The 21470-nt window shown below is 39.2% G+C and overlaps 1 protein-coding gene across 1 annotated transcript in view; it reads left to right on the top strand.

Annotated features, from left to right (window-relative positions):
- Positions 1–21470, top strand: part of flrt1a (fibronectin leucine rich transmembrane protein 1a) — a 35907-nt gene that overhangs the window by 10523 nt on the left and 3914 nt on the right. The window contains 2 exon segments of the mRNA XM_029448918.1: positions 11822–12038; positions 21120–21469. Coding sequence (XP_029304778.1) covers positions 21197–21469 — 273 coding nt within the window. The 5' untranslated portion in view covers positions 11822–12038; positions 21120–21196.

Genomic DNA, 21470 nt, shown 5'->3' with positions numbered 1-21470 from the left:
GTGGATCAAATCTAAATGTTTTAATGGAGAGGGAGAATTTGTGTGTCACTGTTCCGTGTTCAGACGCTCTGTGAACAACACGATCAACATGTTGTACAGAAATTAGCCAAAGTGAAAAAGCTGGAGACAAACTGATTTATATAATGTTGCCTCTCCACCCGGGCTAAGTATGAGCAAGAATCTGCTGATACAATACACATCAGTGGTTATCATTTTAATATATTTCGATATGTGGCATATGTAGGTCTGCCACACATCTTTGCATGTAAACTGTTAATTAAAGATCAATACTTCCCTACACCCTTACTCGCCACAAGGCAAAGTTTCAAAGCCTTGTTTTCATATGCACAGAGAACAGGTTGTCATCGATACAACAGAAATCTTTAAGGCCCTGAAAACCCATTTTCTCTATCAGCTTACTATAAGTCTCTGTGCTCTTCTCACTGGTTTAAAGTGGGCGGGACTCAGTTACAAAAAGGTGACATCACATACTTCTGTGTACCAATCAGGTTTGAGCAACATTTGAATAAGAATCTGGTTCAAATGTTGGTGAGTTGTTTATTTACTGTCAATTAAATCTGACACCCGCAAGCACCCACGCAGTCCCGGTGAAGCAGATTTTTCATTTTACTTTGATTGTTTCTCATTTAGTCATGAATATTTAATGTTAAAGAGAACATGCAGTTGGAACAGTAGAGTAACAGAAAGGAGAAAATTACTGAGATGAAGATGAAAATAAATATGTATGCAAAAAAAACAAAAAACTATGAGTTGATTATGCTGCATTAGTGAAAATCTGTACCGTAACTACACACAGTGTGCACCAGGGGTTTGTAAAGTACACATGTGATCATTGGGGTCGCTTTAGTGAAGTCTCAAAGTCAAACTTTCATAATTACCATTCTGCTGGACTAATTAACCTGCTACATACATATAACACACACACACACACACACACACACACACACACACACACACACACACACACACACACACACACACACATATACATACAATATACAGCGTTGCCTGTAGAACCCAGACACTTCGCATATAACCATTTCTTTCTTATTATAAAAGTGAACCTTTCTGCTCACAGCTTTATTTTTCTTGTGACCTTTTCGTTTGTTGTTGCAGATTGATGCTTCCCATTTAGTGCTCGCGTGCAGTCAGCTATGGTTATTGCTATGGTAAAGCAGCAAAAGAACATTAATAACTTGCCTGTTTTAAACTTTGAAGCTTCACGAGACCGGAACATAGAAGCAATCAGAGCTACTTGCACCGCCCACACCGGGTCAGATTATAGCGACACATCAGCCGCTCGCAGTGTGGAAGCACCGTCAGGGTGCAATAACCAGCAGCCCACACAGACGGGGCCCAGATGGACAGGTTTACTGTTTCTGATTTCCTTCCCTCCTCCTGCCACTGAGCAGTCCTCTCTCCGCGCTCGTGAAATGAGGTGCGATGATCAATAGCGCTGAAATTTCTCAGAAGGTTTAAAATGGAGTTCTGTGGTCGCGGCCTGCCTTATGAATTCTTTTAACTTTCCTCTGCACAGAAAGACAAATGGCTGCCCTTTATGCAGCAGCCTTAAGCAGTTTGATTGTTAATACTGTAGGTGTTAAATATTACAGTACAGAGTTGTTAAATATATAAACACATTACAGTTATAATTTATGAGCTTTTTAGAAAATTACATCATACCCTTTTTATACAAGGGTCTGGTTTCTCTATTTTCTAACTAATAAAACTGTAGCTTGACCCCTCTGGGAGTCTTTCATCTATTTTTACAGTGTCAGAATTGCAATCAGTCATATGGCCATGGAGCTCGTCCAGCACACACACACTCTCTGCAAATACAGAAATGAAAAGTGAATAAAAAAAGCCAGGAAAACATAAAATGTCTTGACTTTGAGGTTATTGGCTTTGTGACTGCAGAGAAGGTTTATGACGGGGAGCTTTTCAGAGGCTAAAAGGAGACAAAGGAAGCTAATCTCACTTAGATGGTAAAATCTGCCATATAGTTAATGAAGTATTATACTGTGGTCAATGAGGTAGAGGCACTGCAGAGAGCCTACGCAGTGTGCATGTGTGTGTGTATGTACAGTGCGTGTGTGCGTCAGTGTACTTTGTTGTGTGAGGGGGGGGTTTGTTTGTCAGGGGGCTGCGGTGATAATGATGCCATCAAAAAGTGAAGTCTCTTAAGGGAGAATGAGGATGTACGTCAGGAAGAGAAGGAGAGAGGGGAGTTTATTTTAGTAGAAAGGACATCGTGAAGGAAATTTAAGACCAAAATAAGAAACAGAAGGGTAGTTAGAATAGCAATACATACCGTATATTATGACAATAGTATTAGAGATTGAAGGTCAACGTTATGAATGAAGATTGGAATGCAAACCTATTTTTCAGACCCAAAGCTTCCATTTGATACGTGTTCACATTTTTACATTTTTCTACTTGTGCACTGAGCGTTCATCTGAAACGTACAAGTAATGTAATGCAGTAAATACACGACAAACTCGAGTCCAACGAAGACTGAGGTTTTCAAAACGAAGACACAGGAGTCCACAGTAGAAATACCCATACACATAATACCATTACTGCACAGAGAATTTTCCCTAGATTTCACACGTACATGTTTTCTTTTTGTAAATATAGCTTCTTTTATGCGTTTTTGAAATCAGTGTCATCAGGTCATTGTAGCATCAAAATGATTTGTAAACTTTTATTGAGTTTTTTTAAATTAATGTTTATTTCGTTCTGTAAAATGCTGCCAATGTGATGTTCGGACACAAAGTCAAGGTTGAGTTGCTCTGTAGGCTGAGTCAAGGGCACGCAGTTTGAAGGATTACAACTATATTTTCCATAACAGGAGAGCAAATGTCATCAGTCCTGAAAATATGGCTGTGCAGCAGTGTTGTGGTCAAAGGTCATGAGAGACAGTGTTCACACATAGAGCTTTTTTCCCCCCAAGAAAGATAATGATGGTTTTATGGAGGTCAACAGGTTTAATGATAGAGATAAAAACCTGGTTGACTGTATAGATTGGGCACACACATTGAACACTTCAAGGACTCTCTATGTATACTTTAAATCCGGGAGGCTGTGGCACAGGAAGTAGAGTGGTCGTCAACCTTTCGGAAGGTCGGTGGTTGATCCCCAGCCCCTGCAAGTCAGATACTAGATACTGAACCCCAAATTGCTCCTGATGTACAACCTGCTCAAACCTCTACAGTAGATTTATATTTTAAAAATGCAACAGATACATGGAAATGTATTTTATTTTATTTGTATTTATTTAGATTTCATCTGATTAGGTCAACATATCCATATCCGTCGTATGATATCTTACAAAAAGTTATTCCTCATTTTTAGTGCGTCTGGCAACACCTGTCAATTTCCGCTAGTTACAGGCATGTCTTTTAAAAATAAACTTCCCTCTTCACAGGAAAGTTTGTTAGGATTAAGCAACAAAACCACTTTTGTTGTTTGTCACAAAGATTGTGGTTTGGGTTAGAAATGAATGAAATGAAATGATTAAAAGAAGATACGTGACAAATAACTCAACGTTTGGGTTAAAATAAGTACGGAAGTTAAGTGACGAATAAACAGCGATCTGAAGTCCGGTGTTTTTTAATACGAATTGACTTTGTGGGATGCATGTGAATGACAGTGCATTACTTTTTGTAGGTAGAGCTACGAACAGTGTATGAGAACAGCCTGCATGGATACATAAAACCAGTGTTTTTTGTGGCTCTTAGTGATCTGAGTCCCCAGGTTGTTTTGAGGATAGTCTAAAGGCCTTTTCCATCGAGGATGGAGGATGCTTCAAGAATGATGGAAACCATACCTCCTGTTTTTTTCCTTGTGCTTTTGGTTGTTCAACCCCTCTCCATTTGTCAAGTCCTGCTCTATCATTTTATGCTTGACTATGTTTTCCTATTACCTCATGTGCAGACAATATGGCAGCCCATGGGATATGTCAACATGAGGACGCATTAAATCATTACACCTTGTTTATTATGAACTCTGTTGCATACACAACTGGCTGCAACCTCTTAATATTCATGCGGCATGATCTGTTCCCGACTGATGCTAACAGGACCAAGGGGGATCAAATTAATTCAGTCAAATACAGAAGAAGACAAGCAAGTACACACGTTTGACATGTCGCTCTTTTAGTTATGAGTGCTGCTCCGGCTCAGGTTATAGATGCACACAATGGACAACATGAGGGACATTTGAAACGGTCGAAAGATAAAGTCTGTTCTGTGCTGCAGCCTGGTCAGATTGACGTGGCCTGTTGGATCAGCGTGGGCTATTTCTGTCTTTTTTGGTCCGAGCTCGCTGCAGGCAGGAGAGGCTGGAACACTGTCCGCTCGGCTGAGTGGTCGAGTGAGGGCGACCTATCACACAAACAAGGAAGACTTTTTCAGAGGAAACATTTTGGAAGGTGAAAGCGCTGACTGAACTGCACCTCCGTGAGCTGCAGGCCTCTGAGTGACATGAGTGAACAAGCGAGCAGCAAAAACGGAAAATGGTTAAAATCGTAGTTTGTTCGGTGATAACATGGTCGGTTGCGCTCTCTCTCATGGGGTTGTTAAATTTGTCATTAAACAGGCCATCCAGATATGAGTCATCTGTGAGATTAGTCTTTGTTTTTCTGTATGCCCTCTGTCCCTCTCTATTCTTATCCTGCCTAATTTCCTCTCCATCTCACACAGTTTTTTTTTCCTTCCAGCATTTTGACCTTGTCCCTTATTCCAGCTTGTTCGATTGTGAGATATAGTGCACAGTGTTTGTGTGTGTGTGTGTGTGTGTGTGTGTGTGTGTGTGTGTGTATGTGTGTGTGTGTGTGTGTGCGTGTGGGGGGGACAAAGAAGAAAGGTTGAAGAGAGAGCAGTGGAGAGGGAAAGAGAGAGAGAGCAGTGAGGTGTCCAGCACTTAAATTGCCTGTTTATTTCCAGTCATTGCATCAATTACACTGACACAGCTTACAAACGAGCGTGCTGAGTGTGTTTGTGTGTATGTGTGAGATGGGGGTGGACTAGAGAAACAATTAAGAATGATAGATATGGAAGTTTTTGTGCTGGACTGTGCAGTTTTTTTGCTTCATGGAAGTCCCAAAAAACACACAGGGGGGCAGAATTATATATTATTTTGTTCTGTTACCAGGGAGAGGAGCAGAAGAAAATCCAACTGTATTTTGATTCTGATCCGTTTGACAATCAGCAAATTCATGCCTAAAGAGTGCACGTCTGAGGTGTCGACCGGCTGCACGGTTGCGTCCGTGTGTTATGTGGGGTCGGCCCGGCGGCTGGCCTGAGATCAGGAGCGTGATCGGCGGCTCTCTGGGGAAGGGGGGCGTGTCTGTGACAGGCTGCAGTGATTAGTGGAGCTCAGCGGGCAGAATTTATCAGACTCAGCCGAGGCCATGAACCATTTTGGTCTGCAACTCTGCAATTTGTCTCCCACTTCGCGTCATATAACAGCCTCCAATGCGTCTCGCTTGTGCGCATTTGCAACATGCACGTGTGTCCTGCCTTGTGCTTCGTGTCCTCCTATAGGTATATTTGAAGTCATGAATGGTGTAATGTTAGCAAATACCGTTTGCATGACAAGGCGTTTTTACAACAATATGATTAATACTAGTTCAGTTATTCTGTGGCTTTGCTTTAAATGCATGTTAGGGGGGGAAAAAGACTGGAGACTTGAGATTTGTCTCAAGAAAAGACATAATGAAGAATTTCTGACAGATTGTCAATTCATCGATAAGACAATTTGTAGGTCTGCAATTTTGGATAATTTTCGTTATTGATTAATCTGCAGTTGTTTTCTTGATTTATCGTCTGGTACAATTTCTCACAGGTGTCATCTTCGATTGTCTTGTTTTGTCCAACCAATAGTCCAAAACCCAAAGATATTCAGTTTACTATTATCGAAGGTACGGGAAAGTATCAAATCCTGATGTTTGAGAAGCTGGAGCCAGGTTGTGTTTTTCTTCTTCTTTCATTTTTGACAAAAAGAAAAAACGATTTTTCAATTATCTAAATATTTTGTCTGTCGATCGGCCAATCGATGAATGGACTAAATGTTACAGCTGTAGTCAATTGACAGAAGATTCATCTGAAACTATTTTTGATAGACAATTAATCATTGAAAGTTATTAACCACGTGAAGTTTGGTGCTGAGCAGGTTCAGTAATGGACGGTGGGTTTACAAGAGCTTTCTCAGAAAACAGATTCAGATTCAGATTCAGGTGGTCATTGTTTGTACGTTCATCACGACACGCGACCCACTTCACATTGTTCTCACATTGAATGTCATTCTTATGGTAAAAACATATCGACTAAAGTCATCACCTTGGTCTCTTTTTCACATTTCTTTAACATTTTAAAGATAAAACGATTCAATTAATAATCAGATCAAAAACTGAGAGACTAACTGCTAATGAAAATAATTATTACTTTCACCACTGTTATGAAGCCATTAGGTTCCCTGCGTAAAAAATGTCAAAGTAAATCCATGTATTAGAGGAAACTACTTTTAATCAGCCGCTGAGCAGCCAATCATACTGGCCTGGCTCATTACTGTCAAAAGCGGAGAGCATGAAAAACATGGCTGACAGATTTAGTGGCCTGCTTCTATCCCTCTGGGATGCATACACAGTTTTTATGGTAAGGGAAACAATTCATCACAGGGCAATTCATCAGTGGATAACTTTTAATTAATGTTATAACGTGTGGACATTTAAAACGCCAACCTCAGCTCGCTCCACCTCCGTTTACTCCTCCCTACGTCCACACCACTTCTTCTTCTTCTTCTTCTTCTTCTTCTTCTTCTTCTTCTTCTTCTTCTTCTTCTTCTTCTTCTTCTTCTTCTTCTTCCTCTTTGTCCTTCAAGTGTGGTTGGTCTACTTACTCATCCGCTTTTCACTTAAACACTGTCCCACTCTCTGTTTCCACTGCTCCTCTTTTCCTCTCTACTCTATATTCCCTCCATGTTGACATTTCATTGGCAAGTCCTTGCAGCTCGGTCCTTGCCAATATTTGTGTTGTGGTGAATGCTGCCCCCTATTTCCAGCTTTTTATCATCCTAATATATTTTCCAACCAGCTAATTTATTTCCTTATATCTGTTTTTTTTCCCTTTTCTCCCCTCCCCTCTGCCCTGAGTTAACAACATCAAGGCAGAGAATTAAAAGAAATGGGCGATCAGAGAGCGCAGTGGAAGAGGGAAGTATTGGAAAGGCTCAAAATGGAACCGGCGCGAGCAAATTGGACATATAGTAGGGGGAAAAAGAGAGTCCGACAGATTAATTCTGAATGAAATTAAAGAAGACGAGTCGCACAATGAGATGAGTAAATTCAGTCTCTTAATTAACCGTGTAAAAGCGTTCTTATTAGGACTGATGCACTGCTCAGTTAATGAGGAAGAGAGAATGCTCTTTCAGTTGTCGTTGAGATGAGCCTTCGAGGAAAAAGTGAAACAGCAAAGCAATGAATGGGAAAGAGCGAGTACAACTTTGGGACAATGATGAAAAAAAGGTCTGAGCTAACTGTTCATGTGAAATCATCTCACTTAGCTGGATTTGTCTCAATTATCTGTCATCTTTGTCATCCCAGTCTACGCCGCCCTCAACCACCTCCTTGTCGGTGAATAGACATTATGTGCAGCTGCATTGAAAGTCCGGTCACATTGCAGGGTATCTGTGTGTGAGAGTAGTGTGTGAGTGTGTGAGTGTGTGAGTGTGTGAGTGTGTCAAATCATTCAGTTTCAGGTTTTGCACCTTTGCTGTCTATCACTATTGGATTGCGTTGGGATTTAAACTATTTAAAACACACACACATTTGATTATTTTATTTACACCCACATGCGGTCAGCGACTAAAGGCTTCACTATAGCAACAGAGATATTTAACAAAGCCTGATCTTCATGGACACCTGATATATTTTTGGCAAAAATAATATCACTACATGATTAGTCTTCAGATTTTTCCACCATGTGGCCGAAAGATTTATGACTTTAATTAATTGTTAATGTTTTGGGAAATATGCTTTTTGCCTGCTTCCTGCAAGTAAGCTGAGAAGATTTCCTGTCCAGTGTGTTGAATAGCAACTCGCTATTTCTTACTAAATCTATGCTTTGCATTTCAGAGAAAGGATCATTTGTAAAGTGATGTATGATTTTATGTGTTTTTACAAGGAATTTCAGAGGGAAGAAGTCGGCACTTTTGAGCAGCCCCCTCACATTGCGTCAGATGACGTTGCAAAAGAACTTGGCTTCCCTGAGCCTGCTACAGCGTACCATACAGCAGTATGTGCCGTGGTAGTGTCTTTTTTGGATTTAATAATTTTTTACAACATGGGCAATTATTGTGCTTCCATAACTTGACGCACCAGATGTTTTTTTACATCTGAGGAAGCCGTTATTGGAAACTGTTTGGAAAAGGGCAGGCACTTTCAAAAAATACTTGGCAGCTGATTGGATGAACCATATGTCAATCAAACTCTTGCCGAAGTCAATCGGAAGAATAGAAAAAACATATTTTCCATCAAGAAAAGCCTTCAGTGCTGTTCCTGGCTCTTCTTGTAATGAAGAAATACTCTCCAGTTCCCATATAACTGATGCTATTACAGCATCTACGCCAACCTCTTTAGGAGACGCCATTGATGTTTTGAACAGTTTCCCCGTGTCGTCACACACATGCTGATTGTACACTGTGTCCACTGATGGTTCGGACACAAGCACATTACTTGAAGCCTAATTCTCGCGTGCTCTAGTGATAATGGGAGAATCCAGCTACGGTGCATGGGGACAAAAAACGGTCTATACAAAGAGCGAGAACATGTTTTGTCAAGCTGTCAGAAAGAGCTACAAAGTCTGCTCCTTAAAATCTTAAATTGTCCGTTTTACATTTCTGTTCATGTTCATGTTAAACAAACAAGAAGCATCATGCAGAAAAGACAGTTTCAGAGGTGTTGGTAAATATTAATCTTCAACGTTTGAGATGGGTAATGTAGTGTAAATATGCTGACGTACATCAACAACGGTTTTAAGTATCTCAACCTGCATGCACTATATCACCAATTTTTGTCACAGTAATAGGAAATGAGCCATTTTGAAGTTGCAGTTATTTTCAGGTTGCTCAGCCAGATCGGAGCTGCAGCAGTCCAGATGGGAGACAAAGAGTGTTTGTACAAGCAACTGCGCCTGAGTCAGCACATTTTACACACAGCAAATCTGCAACAGCAGCTGTAGCAGTTGGTTGTCTAAGACCAACCTAAACGTCCGTCTGGGAAGGTGCGACTGTGCGGGTGTCATTGTGATTGACGGGCTCTTGTTAAGGGCGGGATTTCTAAGAGGGAGAAAGCAGCTCAGGCTTGTCAAGGTCAATCGGGAGGTGTTTGGCAGGAATCCAATTGAAGATTTCAGCTAGAAAATTGGAGATATGCAACCAAACCTGTGTGTCAGAGCTGGGAATCAAAAGGTCAGTTAAGTGTCATGTCAAGGATAGAAGGAATTATGGGATGTGGTGAGAGTGCCATGGGTTTTAGTGTAGTCAAAGAAGACAGTTTAATCCTGTTGGACCTCCCTAGAGAGGAAGATGTGGACCCTTTTCATGATACCTACTGAAAAATATCTGATCTGCTCTCCCACACAATGCCCCTGTGTTTACTTAGAGGAGCTCCTCTTATGGCCATAGTCTGTCTGTCTGTCTTTCAGCAAGATTAGAGAAAAACTACTGAGCCGTTTCTCATGAAACCCGGTGGAAGGGTGTAGCTCGGGCCAAGGAAGAACCCAATGAATTTTGGACAGGGTACGAATCACGGCCGGATACACGCATTAAGTTTCACTTTTGTAACATTGCGAGATTGGGTATTTGTGCTGCATTCATGGGGTGTAGGAATAATCAAGAAAATAACTTTCGACTGAGCAATATAATACAACACATCACATGTTGCAATTCTAGTTCCGATAATGAATCTGTTTCTGTCCTCAGATGCGTTTGTTTTTAGTTGTCACTGGTATGTAAAGTGTATTTTCTCTGACATACAAGTTTTACATAAGTACCATGCTAAGCAGGCCCTCTTATTGCCTCTGGGTCACTTGATTGGACTCAGAATGACACCTGGCATGGAAGATTGTTTAATCTTAACCCGTATAACTGATGACATACTGGAATTAAATCATAGGTGAGATGCACCAACACGTAGATATTTGGAAGCTGTTGCAGTTTCAGTTCCAGTTTAGTGTCAATATCACATGTTTAACTCCATGTACAGATTGTCATCCACATCTGTGTGAATTATTCATTCTTACATCAGAGATTTTCAAACTGAGGCGCGTCTCCCCAGGGGTGAGTGGGAGATTTGAAGGGGAGGCACGGAGGGACAGACATGAGGTGAAGATACTGCGTGAGTTGAAAGCGACAGGTGTTCTAAAAACAATGGGAAGGTAGTTATTGTAGTTTGACCCGGACACAAACACAATCAACAGTTGATGCAGCAGCAGTGGATGTGACACACAGCCCACGGAGGCAATGAAGGAACGTCAGAACTCTTAGCACCTGATTGTCGCAATAAGCATCAGCAATTAAAATAAGTCTCTGAGTCATAACTCCAATGTTCATTGCAAATAATTGTTCATAAATCCGCTTAGAAATCACAGTAAAAAAGACTGCTCCACTGAGAGTCGTCACAGTTTTCTTCAGTATCAAAGTAATCCAGTGATAGTTGTCTGTACATCCATGGACATTGCAAACAGGAACTGGTAATAGCTCATTCGGCATACTTTACTGCCGGTTGTTTTTGATTTATTTTCTGAGGCAGAGGGCCCACAGTGTCAGACTTTGATACCTGATCTACATAAATACCTTTTGCAAGCACCTTGTTGAAATGATCCAATAGGTGCCCTTGTAAGAGAGCTAAAGAGTGCCTTGGTCTTGGATCTTTTTTTAACTTTTGTCTTCACCACCAAAGAGCACCTTCATTACACCTGTTTGAACTCCCGTGCACTCCAGACCTTTTCTTTTTGTTTGTTGGTAAATATTTTTACAGAGCTCATTGGAGGCAGAATGTTCAAGAATAAGAGTTAAAGGAGCAAAACTGCTCTGTAGTTTCAGACGTCTGATCAGATGAGGTTTGGTTTCATGACAAGAGGAGTAAGTTGAACTGACGCGAAGGAAGATGGCGAGCTGTCTCATGTCACAAAGCAGTGGATGTTAGCTGTGAGAATGAGACCCGATCAGCATCCATGTGAAGGAAAGGCAGTGAGGGCGGAGAGGGGCAGATGGCGGAGTTTCAAGGCCTCGTCTGGGAAAACAAGTGAGATGTGAGATGGTAATTTTGTGAGGTTAGAGGCAAAAACTTGATGTAAATCTTTAACTTAGTTTATTTAACAACCTCAAGACTATCATTGTGATGCAGTCATCGATTTAGCTTAAAAGAGAACAGCATTAAATCATTCTTTTATTTGGCTTTATAACCACTTAAACAGCCATTTATTTTTTAAAGAGCTTTTGATTAAATGCAGTCACAGTCGTTGTAAATGCACATCTGATTTATTTGGTATAAATGTAATGAAAGTTTGGCAAATGAAGAATAAATCATTTAATCCTCTAACCAAAGAGTAGATTAAGAAACGTAATAAAGATAGAAAGAGGAATATTACAAACAGAATGACATACAGTAAGAACACACATGGCAGTCGTGCAGAAAGATCTGTAATGCCATTACAGTTTCATCAGACAAAGTAACATCTTGACATTGATGGTCAGCTGTGTTCCCTTATGATTTTTCTGTCACTCTCTCTCTCGACAGAGAACATATCTGAAGCTAGTGGTGACAACTGATCGACATCAAAGCTGAACATAAAAACACAGAAGAAAGGTTTGCACCCCTACGCACCACAGTTTATGGACTGCATGTCGACAAAAGCCGGAGAAGACACAGTTTGCAGACTTTGAAGGAGTCGTGTTGGGAAGTTTGTGCAAATGGTGCCAAAGCACCTCCTTCCCTGGCAGCCCCACTTCAAAAAGTAAGCACGTATTCACTTATTCTTCATGTAATCAATGCATTTGAAATATCTGAGAAGTTTATACTTTTAACTATGTGATCAAACCAACGTTGAAAAACCCAGAAAGTCGATCAACAACAAATATCTATAAGATATTGGTTCCACTGCACGATAAAATAAAAGACTTTTAACCCATTCCCAAAGTTGCAACAAGAACGTACATATCTCCTCGCTCAATTTGGACCAGAATTCAACATTTTATCAACAGTTATATTAATATTTCTTTCCAATATTGATATATTTTCACACAAAGTAATGCTTTAGTATTTTGCTTGAGTTTCACAAAAGGAAACAGGACATGTGGATTGTTAAAATACAATCGCACCTTGAGAAATGTAATGTAAAAACTGAAATGTTTTTAAAGCAAAAAGAAAACGTGTTCACCGGATGATTACATAAGTCTTTTTTCTAGGTTTCTGGGTTTTTCAAAGTTGGCCGAGTCATTATTTTTCATAGAAATGAAAGCTTAGTGCTTCAAATGAATGAACTCTATTTTAACCCAATCTATTGTGAATCTAACTCAATGAACCTTTGTATTAGGATCAGGATTTCTAAAGCACTAGCCTACGACAGACTCACTTCTATGAAATGCAATATAATTACTGCTCGGATGTAAGAAAACTGTCTCTTTCTTCTACAGAAAAAGAAAATCTACTCTGGTTCAACTCAAAGAGTCGAAAGTCATGATACCTTAAAACTAAAGCAAACAGAAACAAAGCCCGAGGAGCGCCTTCACTGTACCACCTTCTCAAATGGTGGCGGTAATTAAATAAGAGATAAATGAAGCCATTAACAAACTATCACTTATCAACGGTTAACCAGTGGGCAATAAAGCTCGATTATCCCTCTCATTTTCTCCTTTTGGGCAGGAGGCCAAAGAAAGCAATCAGTAAAGGTTGCTCTAAAAGCCGGCGCCATTAATGAAATATACTAACTCCATGATACCTCAATTTGTTTTGTTCCAAAGCCAACACATATAAGTTCACAGGGGCAGGATTTATTGTCTTTTTCCTCCTGCTTTACTGCGTTCCAAAAATAAACCATATAAATATAGCCCATACTTCTGAAGCAATACTATGTCATTTTCATAGATTTATCAGCAGAAATACAATATGCACGGTGTCTGGAGCACATACAATTGAGATCATGTGAAGTCATAAGAGAGTGAAGAGTTTTCAACGACTGTTTGTGGCGTCGCGGGATTCAAAGCAACTTTTGCTTAAGTTCCAAACACTCCCACAGCTGATGTTTCATGCAGGAGAAACCCACACACACACTCTCACACACAGCGAGAAGTCAAAGTCGAGGATCTTTTCTGAGCCCCGGAGGCAGCCTGTATCTATTAATCCGCTGTGATTTCTCATATGGTGAAAGACAAACGTATACAGCTCCAAACACAAAAACAAAAGCCGTAAGTGCTTGTACACCACAACTGAAATTCCATCTTGCAAGAAAACGCTTCCTCACATTTACTTCAATTACATTAATTTATTGGTTCCTTTATTCGTTCTGCAAAGTTGCATTGCTGCAGAGATGAATATTTTATTAGAAAAAAGTGGATTTTAACAGGAAGGGATTTGCCAACATATGTTATTTCAATCAGTCAAAGGAAAAGCAAGTATTTGTTTGCCTTTGTATTTCTGTTGGGGCGATATAAAGACTGTATAAAATGGGATTAAGCTAACATTGCATAAACGGAGAGTTATATAGAGGCAAAGAGAGAGAGAAGCGGCAACAGATTGAATGCTATGGAATAGAATATGCAGAAAAACAAAACAAAATTGCAGATGGAAAGATGAAAACATTATTAAATTCAGTTGACATGGACAATTTGAATTTGAATTTGAATGTGTTAATGTAACACAAACAGGTGACAGGCCAGACAGAAGTGGAAGGAAGATGTGTTTGTTAAGGGAGGCGTGAGGATGAGGCAAAGGAAAACTGAGTCTCAGGCAGCTGCCTCATCGTGCCCACAAGCCACATATACATGAGTGGAGAAACCGTGTCACGGAGAGTGGGAAGAAAATCTGTTTCTTTTAACTGAAAAGCACAACTGCTTTTGTTCAATCAAAGAAGACTGAAATTGAGTCCTAAGACGTCCAGGCTGCGCGCACATAGACATGCACCAACATGTTTTGATTTTGTGAAATACAGTGTGGGATTTGAAGTGTAAATTGATGTGGAAGGCGTGGATGAGAATATGAAGATCCAAGTAGCCGACAGGGAGCTGAGTAACGCAGTAGATTGGGAGCAGCAGGCTGAGATCATGGCACCAGCATGTGATGGAAACTGATCTGCTCCTACTTTCTATTTTGGTAGATTTTTTATTTCATTTTAATTTTTAATTTTGAAATGTTCTTGTCACCTATCTGTATCCATTAACAGTCATAGTGTGGAACAACTAAATTAGGTTGGAACACCGGGAAGCCTTTTTGACATTTTCCTGGATTCATCCATACTTTCTCTTTTCTCAACACAACATCATTTTTGTCAAATGTTGTATTTGTACTATGTTGTTTATCCTGTACACACGACATCTATTGCACGTCTGTCCGTCCTGGGAGAGGGATCCCTCCTCAGTTGCTCTCCCTGAGGTTTCTTCCATTCTTCCCCCTTTAATTATGGGGTTTCTTTTAGGAAGTCTTTCCTTGTGCGATGCGAGGGTCTAAGGACAGAGGGTGTCGTAACCTGTACAGTCTGTAAAGCACACTGAGACAAATGTATAATTTGTGATATTGAGCTATATAAATACATTTGATTTGATTTAGATACAGAAAAAAAAGCAGACCTGACAATTTGAGTTCCTCATAGGGAAAATGCATTTTACCTTTATTTTTGAACAAATAAATAAATAAATAAATAAAAGGACTACTGCAACACATTGACTAACAACAAAACATTCACGGATATAGAATGCAGGATTCAATTCAATTAAAAACAAGCTGCAGTTATCTTCTTCATCTTTAAAGGCGGCCTCAATAGCAGCCGCTGATGTCGATGTGTGAAAGTCCGGTGTGTTTATTACATGACAGTGAAGTCATCACTTTGCTCTCAACATCACTTACATTTCTCACACCCTTTTAGATGTGGTGAGATTACACTTGTTCTCAGCTCCAGCAGGGCTGCTTGGCATAACCTGACAGCCGTGTTAACTGTTTCTCGTTGCTGTTGTTTTTCAGATTTTTACCCAGAAAGCTCAGCCTTGGGACTGCCTAGACTGCCCAGAGCCCTGTATTTATATTGCAACTCGTCAGGGTTGAATTCAAATTTAACCAATTGAGCTAACCAACCTCCCTCTCTCCTTTTCTCACAAATAATAAAAAAAATCCAATCCGAGTCCTCGCCGAAGCGTGAAACCCACAGCCTGACTCCTTGACTTAAAGGCAGAAGATAAATTTGCCTTTATAAGTCCCATTTAAAACGATCAAGTATGTTTTCTCAAAACGGAGAAGACTCTTCTTAAGAATAAACTGTTTCCTGTATTTTAAGCAGCAGCAACATTACTGGAAAAAGCAGCAACATTAAAAGCAGTGCAAATGATTTGAGAAGGCAGCGAGGCGTTGATCAAAGACTGCATTATGATCAGTGACACAGACTGACACATCTAAAGTTTATTTGCCAGCTAGTCTGCCAAGATCGTGCTTTCTCACTGTATCATCCACCAATGTGGCTGAACAGCTAATCTCCCATTAAATATCAAGACCTTTATTTTAAATTGCTTCATAGATTAAATCCAGAGGCTTGTAGGTCTGTGGTTTTTTTCATTAATTAGCAAAGAAAGGCGCGGAAAACGTGTATATTAAAGGTTGAAGGAATTCTAATATTTCAATTAGAATAGAGTAAAACTATAAGATAGGCAATACAATAAAATAAAGCATTTCAAGTAGCACTACAGGAAGAAATAAAAAGGAAAACTAAATTATGCATGTATATATTAATATGTTATATATATATTAACATGCGGATGTTTTGCATGCATAACGTTTACCATGTTCCCTATCTTAGATCAGTGTGTTAGCAACTATTTTGATAATCGATTAATCGTTTATTAAAAAGTATTTGTTTTCAGCCTCTCAAATACTGAGATTTTCTCTAATTTCTCAAATTCATATCATATTAAAATGAACATTGTCGGGTTTAAAAGACATTTAAAGACATGACCTTGGAGTTTGAGATACTGGGACAGAAATATGTGTCACTATTTTCTGACATTGTATAGCTGATGAATCTAGAAAAGAATCGGCAGATTAATCAATAATGAAGATAATTATTGGTTGCAGCCCTAATAATTGTGAAGCAGAGGCTGATGGGAATTTCATTAGTTTTGCAGGTAATTTGGTCATAAATCAACATATTGAACAAATTAAAATTGCGAACTGGCAGTTGTTTAGATATTTCATTCTGGACTGTTTGTTGTTTGTTGGATTACTCAGTTTATTTTTAATGAGCCGATTATTAAAAAAACACATTTGCAAACCCCCCCACCCAAAAAAAAAGCAACAACAAACTATCAGCACAGATTTAAGATTTGTTCTTTGCACAAAATGCCGGAGCATATTTCTGCATGTCGCTGTGGCCCTTCTGTTAATGCTGGAAGGATTTACCTGTAGTCTGGAAGAAGAAACACAGAGCCAAAATAATTCACTTGCAGCAGCAGCTGCTGCAGTGGAGAGGACGGGGAATTAAACTGGTACCACGACACAACATATTACAGTGCTGTAAAGATGAAACATGTTATACTGCTGTAGCGCTATATATCAAGTGACTTCAGGGCCCTGTGAGCTGCATACCCACAAGCAAACTAAAAAAAAACAAGTTGAAGGTACAGTACATCCCCAACTGTGAATTATGTGAAGCACTCTGTCGCTGCTTTAATATCTCTATCACTTTGCTACAGTATATTATCAAAGCAATATTGAGTAAAGTGCACAGTATGAACTGTCAATCTTGAGGTCCAATATAGATTTTTTTTTTTGCTTAATTTTTATATGGTAATAAGATGCAAACATGCAGATACTCTGAAAGTGCTTTGCATTGCCATAGTCATAAATATGGAAAGATTTGCTTTTAATGTCTTGAATCCATATCCAATTTTAAATGTGTAATATGTAAATGATTAGAAATGGATTTAATTTAATGATTGTTTTTTTTGTTACTGAAGAATTAAACTGGTGGAGATTAAAAAAAATTCATCCATTTAAACACAAGAGAAAATACAGGTCTCTTCACTTTAGTGTTAATATCGACTTTATGACAAAAAAAGAAGAAAACTTATTTCATCTGGAAACACCAATCTTTCTATGTGTCACATATGTCACATACCCTGGGTCTTTGTGTCAGCAGTTCAGATGAGAAACTGCTGAGTACAAATCCAATCACTTCTTCATGCTGGGAAATTAGAGCATAAACCAAGAAAAGAAACTGAGTTAGTGTAGTCAGGAAGAATCCATTACTTCTTTAGCCTTTAACATGTATTTTAATCAGCCTCTTTAGCATATTCACATGGCGTGTTTTCAAAGAATAGAAGATGATGAGAGATTTCAAAAGCATTGTAATGCTTTGCACATCAAAATACTTCACAATTATAATTTATTTTGAGCCACAAACGCAGGGACTCATTTACTTTGAATGTGCTTTGTGAGACGAGGAATACAGATGGCTTCATTCAAAACACTAGAACATCATTTGTGGTGATGACCGTAGTGTCTGTTTATTTGACATAAAAGTGACAATGAAGTTCATGATTTTGCATATTTGAAAGAAGCAAACTGTAGAGGAAAATATTTGTTCGTATGCTGCCGTGCATATTTGTGCCTTGTTTGGGGATTAAAGTCCATTTAGTTATCTCCATGTTTTAATAGCTTAAAGATTATAGTACATCATTGCAAAGACATGGACTCTTAGCTAGAGTATTACAAGAATGAATACCAAAATGAATAGGCCATGCTTTTCTGGCCTCCTCTTATTTTTTTTCTCTCTAAGTTATTTCTGTCATCACCATAACCATCATGTTTTGCGTTATCCTTTGCACATGTCCAATCTGTAAATCTAAAATTCGATTAATCGGCATGGTATGTAAGATAAGCTGTGGGCCACTATTATCTTTTCCCTGCCATCAGTAAAGTGGATTTCCTGATACATCAGCCTCCCATTTGGTCATCCAAAATCTGGTTTTCCAGATTTCCAAGTCCTATCCCTCTGTGTGGGGAATAATGGAGAGATTGGATTCAAAGATCTTGCTCAAAGCTGCTTTCTGTCACTCTCTCTCCCTCCCTGTTTTGTTTATGTAAATCGATCCAGTCTTGGGTTCCAGTATTAGATTGGGGGTTGCTGTTCTCTGCCTGAGGCGGCTGGCTGTCTGGCTAACACATTGCGTCGCATCCCTGCTTTACTCCCCTGTACAGATAACTGAAATGTAGACTGCGTCCATATAGATTGTCCCCATATAGGTTAATGTTTTGCAATTATGTCGTGCATGGACAGACAAACACACAGCATGTCCGAAGCAGAAACATTTACACACACAAACACAAAGAGCAGTCAGGAGCTTTATATGCTTTTACATTATTTTCTAATAGAGGAAGAAAAATGAGTAACCATAGGGCAAAAAGATACTGAAATGACTGTTTGGCATTCTTTGTAGCACCTGCTTAATCCAGAGAATCACAGTGCAATATGCTCTATTAATCCCTCCGGCACTAGTCTGCACCACTTCAATCTCACACCACATCTATGTTGTTTTTAAAGGGATGACCCAAATACTCTACTGTTCAAGAGAGTCTCTGCTGAAGCTCCTGGGACTCAAAAGTCATCCATTCTTTAGCACCAGTCAGCCCCACACACATGAAACCTTGTGAACGTTTACTGCAGAATACATTGTATAGCCTTCTTAGTCATACAATCGACCAATACAAAACTGCACTGAAGTATATGAACTCTTGGTGGAGACGGACATGAATCAAACAAGAAATATAAAGTAAGGCTTGAATTTGGAAAATAATGCAGTGACAAAAGGTGACATTAATAATGACGGTACTATTATGCATTTATTTTCTATTGAAGCTTTTGTTCTGAAGTCTCAAGCCTGATATCCAATGAAGACATATATTAATGCTGCAGTACATTATCCTGTAAAACAGATTATCAGCATGATTCTGTAATAATCTACCCTATCAGAGTTATAATGTAGAAATATATGAACACTATCTAGTTTAACAGGGGAAAGAAGCACAACATTCTTTGACGTACCCACAATTATATGTCACAAACGTGTTATCATACTAAACTGGAGACAAGTTTGTCATAAACTTGATCTTTTTAAATTCTTAAAACTTTAAATCTGACATTTTCCTATGTTGTTGCTCCAGGACTGATTATAGGAGGGTACAACCACCGAGGAAGAATCAAGAGACATCTTCTGCTGCAACCAATTAATGTTTATATTTTTTGTGGATATATTAAGAGATTGAAAAATATATATATTATTATTATATTATTATAAAAATAAAATACATACTGTAATATCCACTTCAGCATACTGGCAGCTTAGATATGTTTCTATTGGAATCAAATAAGATGGTCGTAAAATCATGCCCATTTCACTCAGTGGAAAAACATTTGAACGGATAGACAGTAATTATTTTTCTATTATAATGGCTGAACAACTGTGAGAGGGTTTGGAGTTGTTTATGTTTTCAAGCGGTGATTCATGATACTTGAAAATTAGTGCAATGTCAACAAAATTTGCTGTCATCATTTTCAATATTTTGGTAATGAATAATCACAGATTAATGTTTGCAAATATATTCTCAGTAAGGTCAACTCCCAGCAGAGTTGTCATTCATTTGGTTAATTATCGTGACTTAGACTGCTGGGAATCCTGTAATATACATAAGAGCCGACTGGCTTTGGCAGATCACCTCGGATTTGTGAGAAAATCAATAAAACAGCCTGACTATGTTTGCTGCTGTGTGGGCCTTAACGGTTTGACTAATGGCCCTGGTTATTGAAGACTGCGATAGGCTCCAGTTGTCACTCTGTTGCAATTTACCAGTTTCCAAATCTCTGTATTCAATAATGTACCTTCTGTTATGACATCTCTAGCTTAATCAATAACAACAGAAAACCCGGATGCCAATCAAGTTCTGAGTACAGCCCTTATAGGCTCCCGAAGCACAATTGTGTTGATTACAAAAAGCTATTAGTTGTCGCACCTTCTGCATTCTGCTGCAGATGGACCTTTCCTTTACCATTTTATTGTTGTTTATTAATGTGATGCAACTTAATTAAGAAGACATGATTTGTGTTGTTGTGTAAGTTTTATAGGGCCAAGTACCGTCTTGACTGCCTGATGAGAATTTAGCTCTTGAAAACGACGGCTCTGAGCTAAAACATGTTGTTCAGTCTTGATAATGAAAAGTATCTTGAGCTCTGTCTGGCTAATGCAGCCATCTGCTGGGAACTCCTAATGGATTCATAGAGCCTCTCTAGGTCTCTTTGAATAATTCAGCAGTGAGAAAATTCTCAAGACTTCATATTTATGTGCAAGGCTTAATTCTAAATGTAGGATTGGATTTGTCAACTCCGAACTTGCTGTTCCTAACTTTTCCTTACAGGACACACTAAAGTTTAGTCTTACTGTCTGTAATCTTGGATTAATGTTCTTAATTCCACATAAGGATGGATGGCTGTGCAGTTATGTGGGTTTTTTTCACTTTGAATCAATGGCAGAATGTTTTGAGAGGCTGAGCAGGATTCTTCACAGATCCAGCCATGTGTGCACAACTCCTTGATGATATGACCAATAATTGTGGAGAAAAAAACAATCTTGTCATTAAGCGAAAGATGTCTCTTCTGTTTAGATACGATAATTGTAGCATGTTCCTATGCTCTAATATCGTTTAGACATTAGAGAATGAATTGTACAGTGTGAAGCTGAACTGAAAAATTTGACTAAAATTACCTTAGTTGTCTTGTAACCCTAACCCATTTACTAATTATTTTGTGCATCAGTGCTGACTGTAATTTCTCTTTCTCTCTCAGGTTGGAGGTCACAGGGATCCAGCTCACCGCAACGATTTGAGGATCAACAACAGACCTGGAAAAGAGAGACAGTGCTTATGTTCACCATAATGGCACCTGTAGGTGTGGCTAAGCTGCGGGCTCGGCTCTTCCTGCTGATTCTTTGCTTGACACTACGTGCCGGCATGCTTCAGTTTGCTACAGCCACGATACAAGGGTACATTGGAGACAGGGACATGATATGCCCTTCTGTATGCAGGTGCGATGAGGACTTTATCTACTGTAATGATCGTGGTCTGAGCTCCATCCCGTCGCTTCCTCCTACAGCGTCCGTTCTCTACCTTCAGAACAACCAGATAAACAACCCAGGAT

This window comes from Cottoperca gobio, chromosome 14 (assembly GCF_900634415.1).
Source record: "Cottoperca gobio chromosome 14, fCotGob3.1, whole genome shotgun sequence".
In the NCBI taxonomy this organism is placed as follows: domain Eukaryota; kingdom Metazoa; phylum Chordata; class Actinopteri; order Perciformes; family Bovichtidae; genus Cottoperca; species Cottoperca gobio.
The sequence above is the reverse complement of the archived record's forward strand: the minus strand, read 5'-3'. Positions and strand labels throughout refer to the sequence as shown.